The sequence below is a fragment of the Ictalurus furcatus genome, chromosome 19 (genome assembly GCF_023375685.1).
Source record: "Ictalurus furcatus strain D&B chromosome 19, Billie_1.0, whole genome shotgun sequence".
Lineage (NCBI taxonomy): Eukaryota > Metazoa > Chordata > Actinopteri > Siluriformes > Ictaluridae > Ictalurus > Ictalurus furcatus.
Genome location: NC_071273.1, coordinates 24059718 through 24074709, shown reverse-complemented (window position 1 = coordinate 24074709; position 14992 = coordinate 24059718). Strand labels below are relative to the sequence as shown.

At 43.9% G+C, this 14992-nt stretch overlaps 1 long non-coding RNA gene and 1 gene segment (V, D, J or C); one reads left to right on the top strand and one right to left on the bottom strand.

Moving 5' to 3' along the window:
* Nucleotides 1-8158: 8158 nt before the first annotated feature.
* LOC128623288 (uncharacterized) lies at nt 8159-9494 on the bottom strand. Its single transcript, XR_008388558.1, has 2 exons — nt 9295-9494; nt 8159-8626 (listed from the first exon to the last, which is right to left on the bottom strand). It is a non-coding gene; the product is annotated as an uncharacterized LOC128623288 (long non-coding RNA).
* A 21-nt stretch (nt 9495-9515) lies between these two features.
* On the top strand, nt 9516-9940 carry LOC128623150 (immunoglobulin kappa variable 6-21-like). The segment is given in 2 exon segments: nt 9516-9564; nt 9663-9940. Coding segments are annotated over 2 exon segments (327 nt in total).
* Nucleotides 9941-14992: the final 5052 nt, after the last annotated feature.

Genomic DNA, 14992 nt, shown 5'->3' with positions numbered 1-14992 from the left:
AATTAAAGATAAGACTGCTCTTATATACTGTATATAAAAGAGAAAACTCTTCTCCCTAATAGTTTTGGGAAGTTCAGATTAATTTACAGATTCATATCTTTGAATCTCGTCCTGCAAAATGGAGGAATCTTTATTTCCAAGTCGTTTTGTTCATTTCAGAAGAATACAATTTAAATCTGTGTGTGTACAGAAATGATAAGTTCCCGTTTGAAGTCTTCCGGTTCTAATCATTTCGGTTTCCCGTACAGAACCTGTGGAGATGTTTCTGCGCATGCGCAGTCATAAAGAAACGAACGAATCAATCGGAGTCAACTCTTTGTTCCAGAGTCATATTAAAGATTCGTTCAAAATGAACGAGTCCTTCATGAACAACACATCACTACTCACTGAAGAGTTCCAAGTTTCAGAAGATTATTCCCCTGTTGATGTTTTATTTCTCACAGATTATTCGTCACAACGACGTACCAAATAACGTTCCAGCCCGTTTTTTTAAGCGAGTGACACGATTATAGTCACAAAAATCAACAAGTCTTATTTCTTTATGGAATGTTGCAGTGTTTATTATAAATGATTTATCCCTACACATAAATATTAAAAAGGTATGTCCTCATAATGTTTAAATAAAAACAGTAACGTGTCCACCCCCTCGCAGTGACTCTTCTCTGATGACGTGTACTCTGGCGCGAGCGCTGGTTGTTTCAATCACTCTGTCATAACAGGGCGCTGCGGCGGAAATGACGTAATACCTACTACACAGTAGTCCGAGAAACAGTGCGCCAGAGGGGCAGTATGATTCTTTTTAAGTATTAAACCTGGTTAAACAGGACTTGTTTAATAATACCCGAATAAATTGTTGACTTGTTGAAGGTTTAAACAAGAAAAGAGTTTGAAACCTTTTTTGTGATCTCCATCATGACGGATTTACCTCAGCCCGTTAACCCCGCCCACATTACATCACCTTTGTGTGAAACTGTAATGCTAATGCTAAACAAACATTTCTCAAGTTTTATTTTTCAAATCTATTAAAATAACAATAATTTCACATTTGCACAAGAATCCAGGTGTTTCTGCACCTTGATTAAAGTTCTGCTGTGGTAACTTCAGCTGACTGGAGTAAGAGAAATTGATCTGTTTAAACAGGAAACAGTAGAAATGTGAGGTACGGTCAGGTCCGTAAATATGTGGACGTTTACAAGGATTTATTTTAGCTGTTTACCAGGGTATTGGAGTATCATTTTCATGTTACTGAAATGGGGGACAGAAGCTTGACTAGGGATGCAGGCTGAGGATCATGGGATGCTGATGTGACAGTGAGTTTCATTTGGAGAGGATTTGTGCCATTTGTAGATCATTTTTGCCATCTGTAAATCCATTTATAGATGTTTTTACCTGTGTTTGCTACCTTTTTTCTCTGAATATATTGCCTGTAGTAGCTTAGGTAAAAAGAACAAATACTGTAGTTATGGTCACCTCCTACTTATTAAGCTTGCAAGTGTCTACATTTACATGAGTCATTCACCACCAGGGTGCAGTGTGACACCATTGTAACGGATAGCTGCACAGTGACGCAGAGGCGGAGTCCGTTCCATTCCGTGATTTAATTAACGGAAGAAAAAAAAAAGAGAGAGATGAAGAGAAGGGTGTGGTCTTCGGAAGCAATAAAAAGAACAGGTGACTAAAGGAGGAGGAGATGAGCAGGAGACGGAAATGAGCGGGACGCGGAACTGAAATCCAGGTGGGAAAGCCAGGTTACAAGGTGAGTTACAAAGTACACAGAAATTTTTGGATGGGAAAAATCTTGAAATTGTTAAAAGCTTTGGTGAATGCTCATCAATGTTAAAGATGCTGTCTGCAAAGGTGGATGGTGTGAATGGAAAGATGGATGTACTTTCTACAACTCACCAGAGTGAAATGGAGGAAATACACAAAAAATTCAAGCAACTGACTCTTCCAGCCTCACCACTTTTAAAAAACCCTTCAGCAGTAGAGCTCCCTGTATCCAGTCTTACTTCAATTCCCAAAAGTGATCACATCAAACTAACTTTTCCTACATACGGAAGGCCTGGAGATGATCCTGACCCCTTAGTTTATTTATCCAAATGTGAGGATTTCCTTGTCTTACATCCTTTATCCGACAATGACATTCTTGCTACCTTCAGAACAGTCTTCCATAGCACTGCTCGAGACTGGTGGGAGATAAAACGTTCCAAAGTTGCATCTTGGGAGGAATTCAAGACTGCTTTTGTGTCTGCCTTTTTGGATGAAGACTATGAAGACGAATTAGCTGAACGTGTCCGAACTAAAAACGAAGGCGACGATGAATCCATCCGAGATTTTGCCTATTCATATAGAGCTCTATGCACATGATGGAATCCTAAACTGACTGAATTAGACATTGTAAAGCTCATTCTGAAACACATAAAAGCTTACCTCGCCAGTCAGCTCCGTGGAAGAGTTCTCAATGTGGACGATCTTGTACGGCTTGGTTATCAATTTGAGAGAGACCATGACCAACAGCTGGCATATGAACGCAACCTCCAGGGAAGAAAAGTGAACCAAATGCAGAAAGGATTGCATCCGGGTAGTCAACAAGGAGAAAAACTGCCTCTGTGTTGGCGCTGCAAAGGTGCCCATTCCCCTGGATCCTGCCCTCTGTATACATCTACATCCTCTTCTCATTTTCTTTCCCAAAATAAGCAAAAACCTTATCACTCAAAAACCAGTGGACCCTCCAGCAACTCTTCTGCGTCAACAGTAACCTCCAAGCAACCTCAGAGAAAAAATACTTTGATTTCTTCACCAACTTCTCCTTTTGATTCACTGGTTATTCCATCACAATTGGTGGTACGCGTACAGATTAAGTTGTGGTATGGAAAAGCTATCGTTGACACCGGGGCCAGCTATACTCTCCTACATTAACATCTCTGGGTTGAACTGAATAGTTCAAATGAAAACCTAAGACCGTGGATCCATGGTCCTTTGTACTTAGCCAATGGGGACGCAGAGTCCCCTTTGGGTTGGGTTGTTTTGGACATTGAGTTTCATGGAAAGGTCATTAACACCTCTGCAGCGGTGCTTCCAGCCAAAGCCCTTGCATATGGAATTGTCCTTGGCCTGGACTTCATTTCCCGCAGCCAGCTACAAATAAATGTAGCAGATCGGGTATATGGGTTTAAATTTATACCTTCTCTTATATATTCCTTCCAACCTGGCAATGCTCGCGTGTCTGGATGGAAAGGTCCAGAAACCAAGAAAAGCATAGGAAGGTATGAACAGAAACATCAGCTTGGGCTCTTCAGCTCCACTCCTCCACCTATGTGTTCTTCGGAAGTGATTCAACTGAATGTGGAAGATTACATTGATCAGGCAGTATCTTCTGCTCAGCTGAATGAGGCTGAAAAGCAGCAACTGAAGAACATTCTTCTGTCCAATCCTCAGGTGTGTACACATAAACTGGGTAGAGCCAATGTACTACAGCATCACATATATTCCACAGCTACTATTCCCATTAAACAAAAACCCTATCGAATGTCTTCAGAGAAGCAGACCATTGTCAAGGAAAGCCTCTAGGAGATGTTATCATCTGGTATTAAAACTGCCTTTATCACCTCTTCAGGCCTCTACCATTTTAATGTGATGCCATTTGGACTTAAAAATGCCCCAGCCACATTGCAGAGGCTAATGGAGATGGTCTTAGAAAGTCTACGTGGTCAGTGCTGTCTGGTTTACTTGGATGATATTATCATCTATTCATCATCAGTGTCTCAACATTTCTTGGACCTTCAAAAGGTATTTGATGAACTGCATCGAGCAGGTCTCACTATCAATTTGAAGAAAAGTAAATTCTGCTTGCTGGAAATCAAGTTTTTGGGACACATCGTGAGTACCAAAGGGGTTACAGCTGATCGAGAAAAGGTGCGGTCCATACAGTCCTATCCAATCCCTAAAAACCTCAAGGAAGTGCAAAGATTCCTCGGCCTGTCTGGCTGGTACCACCGTTTTGTATCTGGATTCTCCAAGATCACAGAACCCTTGAATGATTTGAAGAAGGGGCGTCCTTTCCTCTGGACTCTTAAGTGCCAGCAGGCTTTTGATCAGCTTAAAGCATGTTTAACTTCACCTCCAGTTCTAGGCCATCCCAACCAACGTCTTCCATTCACGGTCTACACTGATGCGAGTGAGACCGGCGTTGGAGCTGTTCTTGCACAGAAAATGGGACCAGACTCTGAACAGGTAATAGCCTATGCAAGCCGAACACTAAATAAATCTGAAGTGAACTATTCTACAACAGAAAAGGAGTGCCTTGCTGTTGTATGGGCCCTAGAAAAATGGCAATATTACCTGGAACAAAAACGGTTCACTGTGGTCACTGATCACTCAGCCTTACAGTGGGTCTTGACTTCCACCAAAACCACTAGTCGTCTTTTAAGAAGATTTCTTCTAAGACTACAAAAATTTGATTCCGTAGTAGAGTACCGTAAGGGTAAGCTTTGGTGTTTGCTACCTTTTTTCTCTGAATATATTGCCTGTAGTAGCTTAGGTAAAAAGAACAAATACTGTAGTTATGGTCACCTCCTACTTATTAAGCTTGCAAGTGTCTACATTTACATGAGTCATTCACCACCAGGGTGCAGTGTGACACCATTGTAACGGATAGCTCCACAGTGACGCAGAGGCGGAGTCATTTCCATTCCATGTTTTAATTAACGGAAGAAAAAAAAAAGAGAGAGATGAAGAGAAGGGTGTGGTCTTCGGAAGCAATAAAAAGAACAGGTGACTGAAGGAGGAGGAGATGAGCAGGAGGCGGAAATGAGCGGGACGCGGAACTGAAGGCCAGGTGGGAATGGCGGAACTGAAAGCCAGGTGGGAATGGCAGAACTGATGGTGTGCGTTTGCCTGGGACCATGCTAATGCTTTACTGTGGATTATAATCTTGTGGATATTGATTCCGGAGGCTGGCGAACACTTCGGGAATATCCTGCCAAGGTGAATCAACGAGCGAGCGGAGCTTTGTGGGTTCGGAGGCACATCATGGGTTTGAGATCCTTTCTTTAATACTTTTGTGGAGAACCAGTATGCTTAAATCGTTGGATGTTACTGTCTGTAAATAACTCCGAGTGTTAAGCGGAATCTGACTGCCTGTTTCCCATGCTTTCAAGTTCACGAACTCCTGTATGCCTAAATCACCGCCACTGACGTGCCGCTTTTAAAGTGAACAAATTTTTTGTTTTGGTTAAGAATTATTTTGGGGTTAAATGTGTTTTTTTTTCTGCTTTTTGTGTGTGAAAATTTTCTTGTATGAATAGAGGCTTGTTTCCTTATGGGTTCGTCTATTAATCCCACGTATGGGAAGTTTTGGTTTTCATTATTTCAGTTTCTATGACTGAAACGATCTGTAAATTCTTACATTTATTGCATAAATAATAATAATCTTATTTTGTAAGAATTGAGTAGCCTACTGATGTTTTTTGTTCTGAGTGATGTCAAAATTATAAATTATAAGTGACGGTTAATTTGAACTGTCTGGCGCCCAAACCCCATAAGTAAGGTACCATGCTACAGAGTGGCGCCCCAACAGGGACTGAACTGTAAAATTTAGAAAGTGTAGTTGGGGTACTGAACGTAACAGACTTGGACATTTGCTTTATTGATGGACTTATTATTATTGTGGAATACTGTGTGTGTGTGTGTGTGTGTGTGTGTGTGTGTGTGGGTACTTATATTTTCAGTTTTTCTGGTTGATGTTTACATGAAATGTATATTGAGACTGTAGGAGTCTGGGTAACTACTTGCTGCTCTGTATTGTTTCTCTTCTTCCCTGGCCATGTCTACCCCTACAGGTCCTGTTTCCCTTTTGCCCTCAGTAGATTGGGAACCATTTCCACCTGACCTTTCTACACTTATACATATACATGCTTTGCCAACCTTAAGTACCCCAAGGCCTGGTCCTAGTCCACATAAGCCATCACAAAGCCCATCTCATTCACAGTCTTTGGACATGGAGATTGCATCATCTGCAACAGCATCCTCAGTTGGGGAAAATACAAAGAATCCCCTGGCGGTGCTGTCTACACATGAAGGTGCTTCTGCTGACTCTGTTCAATGTGAACTTCCTTTTGTGCTCCCTACCCCTGGAAGGGAATTGGGTCGGCTTACAGATCAGGCCCACGTCCATTTGGATATTCTGCAACAAAGGCAGGATAAAGTGTTAAATGAGTTGGCCAAACAGGTACAACATAGTAGATTCCATCTGGAATCAAAATTAAACAAATTCACTGAACAAACGGAACAAAGTTTTCGCAACCTGCATACCGTTGTAACTTCCAATAAGGACAAGCAAGCCCAGGAAATGGATACTATAATGAAAGCAATTAAAACACTGTTGTCAGAAGAAACAGATAAGATTAAAGTCTCCCTTATGTCTGAGCTGGGATTTATGGTTGAGCAGATGCAAATTGAGTAGCCTACTGATGTTTTTTGTTCTGAGTGATGTCCAAATTATAAATTATAAGTGACGGTTAATTTGAACTGTCTGGCGCCCAAACCCCATAAGTAAGGTACCACGCTACACCATAAATACATTCAATGCTGAGGTTAGGCAGCTCCTAAACAGCTGGAAATTCCATGTACAATAAAGTTCATGATTCAAGCTGGATCCAGGACTTTATTGGACTATTTTTGTAAAATTTCACAAAGTTAGGAATACTCTATCTATGGGATTGTCCTCCTGTACTGATGTTCCTGTCTCAGACTAAATAAAGTGAATAAAGTGTAAAGCCATCAGACAGTTTTTCTGTAGTAGTGTTGAAGACCTGGCCAGTGCTCCTGTAACAACACGAGACGGTAACCAGGAAGTAAGCGCAGGAGCGATGTCTTTATTAATAAATCAAGCAAACAATAAACAAGGAACACGGTGTATACTGAACAGGACTGGCTAGATTACACATGGGAGTAAAGTCTAGGCATTACACGAAAACAGGGCATGGAACCAAGACCGCTAGCATGCTACACGCATTCGCTACTACATACGAACTTATCCAACATAACGTAAACGAATATAATACTGCGCGAAGTACACAGCAACATGAGGGGTTTAAATAACAAACATAACTAAACTAAAATCACAGACACCTGGAGTAAATCAGCCAGTGCTTGCACACGGGGAATAAAAACACAAAGGCTCCTGTCCAAATACAAAAAGTCGTGCACGCGCTCGCTCTGCAGCAGTCCTTGCACCTCGCCGCCTCAGCGCCATCTGTCGGCAGGAGTGTAACAGCTCCACATTTAAAAGAATGTGATGAATTAAGCTTGAAGTGAAGGATGAAAGGGGAATTATGAAATTGAATGGTTTATTTTTGGATTACATTACTCTTTGTCGGGTGCACGATGGTTTAGCGGTTAGCACGTTCACCTCACACCAACAGGGTTGGGGGTTTGATTCCCCCTGTGTGTGCAGAGTTTGCTGGGATTTCCTCTGGGTACTCTGGTTTCCTCCCTCCAGTCCAAAGACATGCATGGTAGGGTGATTGGCATGTCCAAACTGTCAGTAGTGTATGAATGGGTGTGTGAATGTGTATGTGATTGTGCCCTGTGATGGATTGGGACCCTGTCCAGGGTGTACCCCACCTTGTGCCCTAGGCTCCCTGGGATTGGCTCCAGGTTCCCCGTGACACTGAAGGATAAGTGGTACAGAAAATGGATGGATGGATGGATTACTCTTTGTTAGACATGGGTAATAAAAGGGATCAGTAATAAACTATGTTTGTAGCCTGTAATGCAACTGAACCAAAAGGAAAATTGGCTTCAGATGGATATAATTTAAACCAACTAATAACTATTTCTACAAGAGTTTTGATATACAGTCAGGTAGAATTTCATTACTGTCTGTGTTATTATTAAGTCAGAACCTGGTACAGTTTATGAAAAGGTAATTTCATGTAAGAGAGAGAGAGAGAGTGCAGTGATGTGTAAGTGAGATTTGCATTAACAGGACTGAAGAGTTTCATTTCTCCCAGAATAGAGCAGAAACTTCACCATATGTTCAACTTCCTTCAGTCAAACTCACTGAAGCACAACACACAGCACTGAATCTACAGCTAATCCCACTCTCTCATCACACTGATCATCACTATTAACTCCAATAAAAGAACACACAACGTCCAAAACTCAGCTTTATTTCAGCAAAAACTACAGGAAGAGCAACAGGACAGTGAAGAGAGTAAAGACAGAAATGTCAGCATTGTGTAGAATTGAAACTCTATTGTAGATGGATCATAAGCAGCTCTATGTTAAACTCTATCTTGGATCCACTAGCCTTCACACTGACTCTTTCTGAACGTGACCGGATGACCGACGTTGTTATGGGAGAACCTACAGCTGAACTCCTCCCCCTTTTCCCAGAGGTCTTTGCTGAGGGTCAGGGTGCTGCTGCGGCTGTAACGGCCGTTCTTCTCTTCTTCTGCGCTGGTCAGAACCTCGTTCTTCACCTGTGAGCCGTCCACTGTCCAGCTCACCAGCGCCCCCTGTGGAGAGTAGCCAGACAGCAGGCAGAGCAGCGAGGCCAATCCCTCAGACAGCTGCAGAGGGGACGGAGGGAGCAGAGACACGGAGGGAGCTGTGGGACCCGCTGGAGAGGAGAAACATACACACACACATACACAATTAGAAATGATTATGAAATATTTCTGTAACTTTGTGGAACTGACTGATCTTACAGAGTAATTAAGTCTAATAAAGTCTGACTTCATGACTGAGGTTCATTGAGTACTTTATTATTAGACATCAGTTTCAGTGCAGAGACAAAACAATCATGTTCCACACTGTAATTTATCTGGGAAAAATCATTTTTTATAACAAGTGTTATTACTTTATAGTTCAAACCTTCAGCATATTTAACTGCAGCAAATACAAATGTAGCTGATTACAGAAATATTCATTGTTTAACACAAACACACACAGCAGCTTTCATCTGGATTTTACATCCGCACAAAGTAACTCTATTTATTAAATGTTTATTATAGAGGAACTGCAGAGTTATTGCATGTCGAATATATAGCGAGTGTGTAATTATTACATATTTAACATCAATAATTGTAGATTTGTTGAATGTTCAAGAACATTGATATGGGATCTGTTCTGTTACTGAAATGTGTTCCTCATCAGAGCTTAATAATACACAATGACCTCAATTATGCAATTATAAACATAAATAATCTGTTTAGTTTAAGTTTATTTATTCATGTAATTAGTAATGAACTAAATGGATTTTGTGTTAAAAGAAGAAAACACACTTACTGTTCACCACGAGTTTGGAGCCTCCACCAAAAAAGAACCACAGTGATACATTCTAATGAAACCATTGTACAAAAACCTCCATCACACGGCAGTGCACACACACACACACACACACACTTTGCATTGCCAGTCCATGCTTCAGTGCTCTGCGAGTGTTTATAGCCCTGTGACTTTAACACTTCATGACTGAGAGCTGCTCAGCAACTTCACCCACAGCAACCATGACTTTGATCAGCGTCTTCATCTGCACACTGGCCCTCTGGACTCAAGGTGAGAGTTTAACATCAACTCACAGCCTCACACACTTCATTTCATACGAATTCTACACCACTTTACAGCATAGAAACACAATCTATGTTTCTCTTCAGGATCCAGAGGTCAGGTGACTGTGACTCAGACTCCTTCAGTGCAAACTGTTGATCCAGAAGAAACCTTCAACTGTAGAATCAGTAGCAGTGTGCTTCATGGTAACCGTCTCGCCTGGTACCTGCAGAAACCTGGAGAAGCTCCTAAACTCCTGATCTACGGGGCTACTAACTTACAGTCAGGAACTCCAGCTCGTTTCAGTGGCAGTGGATCTAATACTGACTTCACTCTGACCATCAGAGGAGTCCAGACTGAAGATGCAGGAGATTACTACTGTTAGAGTGAAAATTATATCAGTAGTAGCTATTTGTTCACACAGTGTTAGAGCGCCGTACAAAAACCTCGGTCAGTGAGAGTGCACAGAGAAGCACTGATGCAGCTGGGAGCGACTGCAGGTGCTGAGGGGGAGGATGTGATACAGCACAATGACACACACTGTGGACGAGAGAAAACACACCACACTAACTCACTAATGCACACACACATCTGTTTGAGGAGTCTACCTTTCTCAGCTGTGGACATACAAACAATTCCTCATCATTCTCATTCACTGCTTAGTAATTATCTTTATCCTGATTTAGAAAGTTAAAGAAGTATTTATTATATTTGTTTTTGTTGCATATATGATTTACCAAAAGAGTTCTTTATGGTTAATATCAAACACTATTATAGAGTTAATATTTTATTATATTATTTTCATGTTCATTAAATAGAGCCACATTATAGAGCTGAGACTGACATTTAACTGAATATTTAATAATGATTAATTAATAATTATTAAACATTAGATAATGATTAATTCAGTGTAGCCAGATAATTATTTAAAAGCATGACTGTCACGTTACCTGGAAGGAGGCAAGCGCGGGCCGAGGATAAGCAGATAGGAGAGCGAGTCGTGAAGCGTGGAGCACGAAGTCCGAGGCAAACACAATAATCCAAAACGTAAATCCAGAATCGTAGTTGAGAACGAGGCGGAAGTTCCAAAACCAATGAAGATACAGTGTTTCGTAGAGAGCATGGTAACAAGCCAATGTAGAGAAAGCTTTAGCGTTACTTTGCGCCATGTTGTTGTTAATAGGGTCTTAAATACCCTTGGGCGGTGCGCAGGTGTTTGCACTCAGTATTCTGGCGAACTTGAGCGCGGGTGTGGCTGGGATGTGTAGTCCACACCGGCACAGCGGCCGCGAGTTCGCCGTGGTGTAACAATGACAAAATACATTTATCCCTCGGGGACAGCCTTCGGGGATGCATGATCTCGGGAGGCAAGCTAGGGTTCTGTCCAGGGCCCACTTGATGGCGCCCAACATGCAGGAGGGGTTTACTATGTACTTCTCCTGATCCGCCAGGCCTTCGGGAGAGTGGATACGAGACAATGCATCCACCTTCATATTCTTGGTCCCTGGCCTGTATGACAAGGTGAACTGGAACCAGGAGAAGAACAGAGACCTGCGTGCTTGGCGGGGTGTGAGCCGCTTAGCCATCCTCAGGTACTCAAGATTTTTGTGATCGGTGTAGATGAGGAATGGATGGTCGGCTCCTTCCAGCCAGTGTCTCCACTCTTCGAGGGACAATTTGACGGCCAGGAGGTCCCAGTTCCGCACATCATAGTTGCGTTCTGCCGGAGACAGTTTTCTCGAGAAGAAGGCCACGGGGTGCAACTTGGGTCTGTCCCCGAACCTCTGAGACAGGACGGCCCCCACTCCCGTCTCAGATGCGTCGACCTCCACGATGAATGGTCTGGAGGGGTCCGGGTGACGGAGGATGGGGGCGTTGGTGAACGCCGAGGTTTCCCCTTAAGGTCAGGGGTTGTGCAATCTTGCTAAAATCGCTGATGAACCGCCGGTAGAAGTTTGCAAAGCCCAGGAATCGTTGTAGCTCCTTGACTGTTCGGGACATGGGCCACTCCACTACCGCCCTTACCTTGCTTTGGTCCATGGCAACCCCCTCTGGACTGATGACATACCCCAGAAACTTGATGGCGCGTCGATGAAATTCGCACTTTTCAGCCTTCACATACAGCTGGTGTTCCATCAGACGTGCCAGCACTTGGCGGACCTGCTTAATGTGCTCCTTCAGAGACGTTGAGTAGATCAATAGGTCATCGATATACGCGACGATGCAGTGCCCCAGTAGATCCCTCAGGACGTCGTTGATCAGGTTTTGGAACACTGAGGGAGCGTTAACAAGCCCATACGGAATGACCAAATATTCGTAGTGCCCGGAAGTGGTGCTAAAGGCCGTCTTCCCCTCGTCGCCCTCCCTAATGCGGATTAGGTTGTACGCACTGCGTAAGTCCAGCTTCGTGAAGAAGGACGCAGATCTCAGCTGTTCAAGGGCGGCGGGCACTAGTGGCAGGGGGTAACGGTACTTGACGGTCACCTGGTTGAGCCCCCTATAATCAATACACAGTCGCAGCCCCCCCCTTTCTTCTCCACGAAGAGGAATCCAGCCGAAGCGGGTGACGTGGACGGCTGAATGTACCCCTGCTGCAGTGCCTCTTGAATATAGGCGTCCATGGCCCGCTGTTCTGCCTGAGAGAGCGGGTACACTCAACCCCGCGGTGAGCTAGCGCCGGGGAGAAGGTCTATGGCACAATCATATGCCCGATGGGGAGGTAGACGGCTTGCACGCTCCTTGCTGAATACCGTGCGGAGGTCATGATAAGCAAGTGGCACGGTGACCGGGACTGAAGACGGGGGACTTTCCACTGTAGTGGCAGCTACCGGAGCTGTGGGGCCCGTCAGGCAATGACGTAGGCAGAAAGGATACCACCTGGTTATTTGTTTGGTGGTCCATGATATCTGGGGGTCATGCCGTTCGAGCCACGGTAAACCAAGAATGATGGGGTGACGGGTAGATACCGTGATATATAGGACAATGGTTTCCTGATGGAGGGCACTGGCTTGCATAGTGATTGGGGCCGTGTGACGGGAGATGACCCCGCCTCCTATGGGGGACCCGTCGATAGAGTGCACCTCTTGTGGCTGGAGCAGGGCTTGACTGGGGAGGCCGAGGGTGCGCGCTGTCTGCTCATCTACAAAGTTTTCCGCTGCCCCCAAGTCGATGAGCGCTGAAAGCATAAAAGTTTTGTCTGACCATTTGAGTAACACAGGTAACACTAGAGAATCAGCTTTAGATAATTGGAACGCACTCACCCGGGAACAACAAGGTTGGTTGATGGGGCCCTCCTCCATTGATCGCGCCCTCCGCTGTGGGCACTGGCGAACGAAGTGAGAGCTCTCCCCGCAGTAGAAGCACCGTTCCTCTCGGCGTCGCTTCTCTCTCTCCTCCTCACGGATCCGTGCCCGGCCGAGCTGCATAGGCTCCATGGGCGGAAGCGGCTCAGTGGGTGTGGGATTCCCCATCGCGGGGCAATTAGTGCAGCGAAGGCGGTCCAGCCTTACCGCTAGGTCGATGAGCTCGTCGAGGGTCAGTTGTTCACCCCGGCACGCTATTTCCCGGACCAGCTCGGGGTTGAGACCTCGCCGAAAAGCGGTCTTAAGTGCCGGCTCATTCCAACCACTTCGTGCAGCTACGGTGCGGAATTCCAGGGCATAATCCACCACCTCGCGAGGACCCTGTGCAATCACAAGGAGCTCCGCTGCCTCCATGATAGGCGAAGTAATCTGTCATGTTACCTGGAAGGAGGCAAACGCGGGCCGAGGATAAGCAGATAGGAGAGCGAGTCGTGAAGCGTGGAGCACAAAGTCCGAGGCAAGCACAATAATCCAAAACGTAAATCCAGAATCATAATTGAGAACGAGGCGGAAGTTCCAAAACCAATGAAGATACAATGTTTCGTAGAAACATAGGGTCTTAAATACCCTTGGGCGGCGTGCAGGGGTTTGCACTCAGTATTCCGGCGAACTTGAGCGCGGGTGTGGCTGGGATGTGTAGTCCGCGCCGGCACAGCGGCCGCGAGTTCGCCGTGGTGTAACAATGACAAAATACATTTATAAATTGATATTATAAACAAACTTTACATTTCTATAAGTTGTAAAATGTAATAAATAAACATGCAAATATTTTTGCCCCCTTAATCCTCCATATTTAATCAGGAACATGATCAGACTTACTGTGATCATCAAACTTCTCTGCAAACACAATAAGTCTTGCACAGTAGCTTGGTACAGTGAGACATTTTGGAAACACCCATGTTACCGTACCACGTTATTACGTGACTTGCAACGCTGATTGTGTTTGTAGAGAAGAGAAGTTAGGCCAGGGGTTCCTGAGGGGTTCCTAAACTTTTTGGGCAAACGACCTCAAATGGCCTTTATGAATTTCCTGCGACCCAAAGCCTTCACCACGACATATTTTTTAAATTCCAGATGTATAATATCGGACTACAGTAAAACTTGAACATTGTATTATGTCACTAACACATGGGTAACGTAAGTGAGTAAAAACCAAAGGAATATTCCTTGCACTGGTTTACCCGTCTAGTGGGAGGAGTGAACTTGCAGGTTTTGACACAGCTTTTTATAAAATCAGGAGGTGTGTTTGAAAGGGTGAATCTCTTTCCGCTGTCACATACATATAGAGGGAATAAAACTCAACAGGCATGTTGATATAGGAAAATAATTCACGCTGGTGTGGTGTGATACGACTCGTCATGAAGCAGAGGAGCCTGGTTTATACTTGACATGTGACTTTGTGCACGTGCAGAAGCAGCAGCAACGCGAGCGACATTGTTCACACACTCGCCTTTGTATCTTATGTAGGGTGAATACGGGTAAAGTGACACAAAGTGTAAAGTGGAACTATTAAACTTGAACCTCTGTATCTTAATGTGTATGAGGTTATGGTTGGGAAGTAAAGGGTTAATCAATCAAGTGCTATGTCTGTGATATCACTTTCAGTGGACTTGAGAAAACAGACAGAGAAGAAACGTTCAGGGATCAAGAGAAGTTTAAATCAGTGGAGTGAGGAGAGGAGGAGTGGTGCTGTAGAAAACAGGAGGAGGAGGAGAGAGGAATAACATCTTATATGATAGTGAGGGCATGGAATGTCCAAAATGTCCTACAGAGGAGGGTCGAGGGCCGTGATAAATATTCACCTGTATGACATATTATTATTATTATTATTATTATTAATATTATTAAATATTTAACCATATTACAAGCAAACTAATGCTAAAAACATGTGAACATGAAATTCCAAGCATCTCTCCTGATTTTTAGGGTAAAGAAGTGAATGTAATGTTTCTGTGCTGGAGATCAGTCCACTTCATAATTGTCTTTCTCTTTTTCTACATGCTTTACAACTGGTGCATAGATGGAAGCCAGCAGGATTGTGTTATGGTCAGCTGACCCAAGCGGAGCTAGAGATA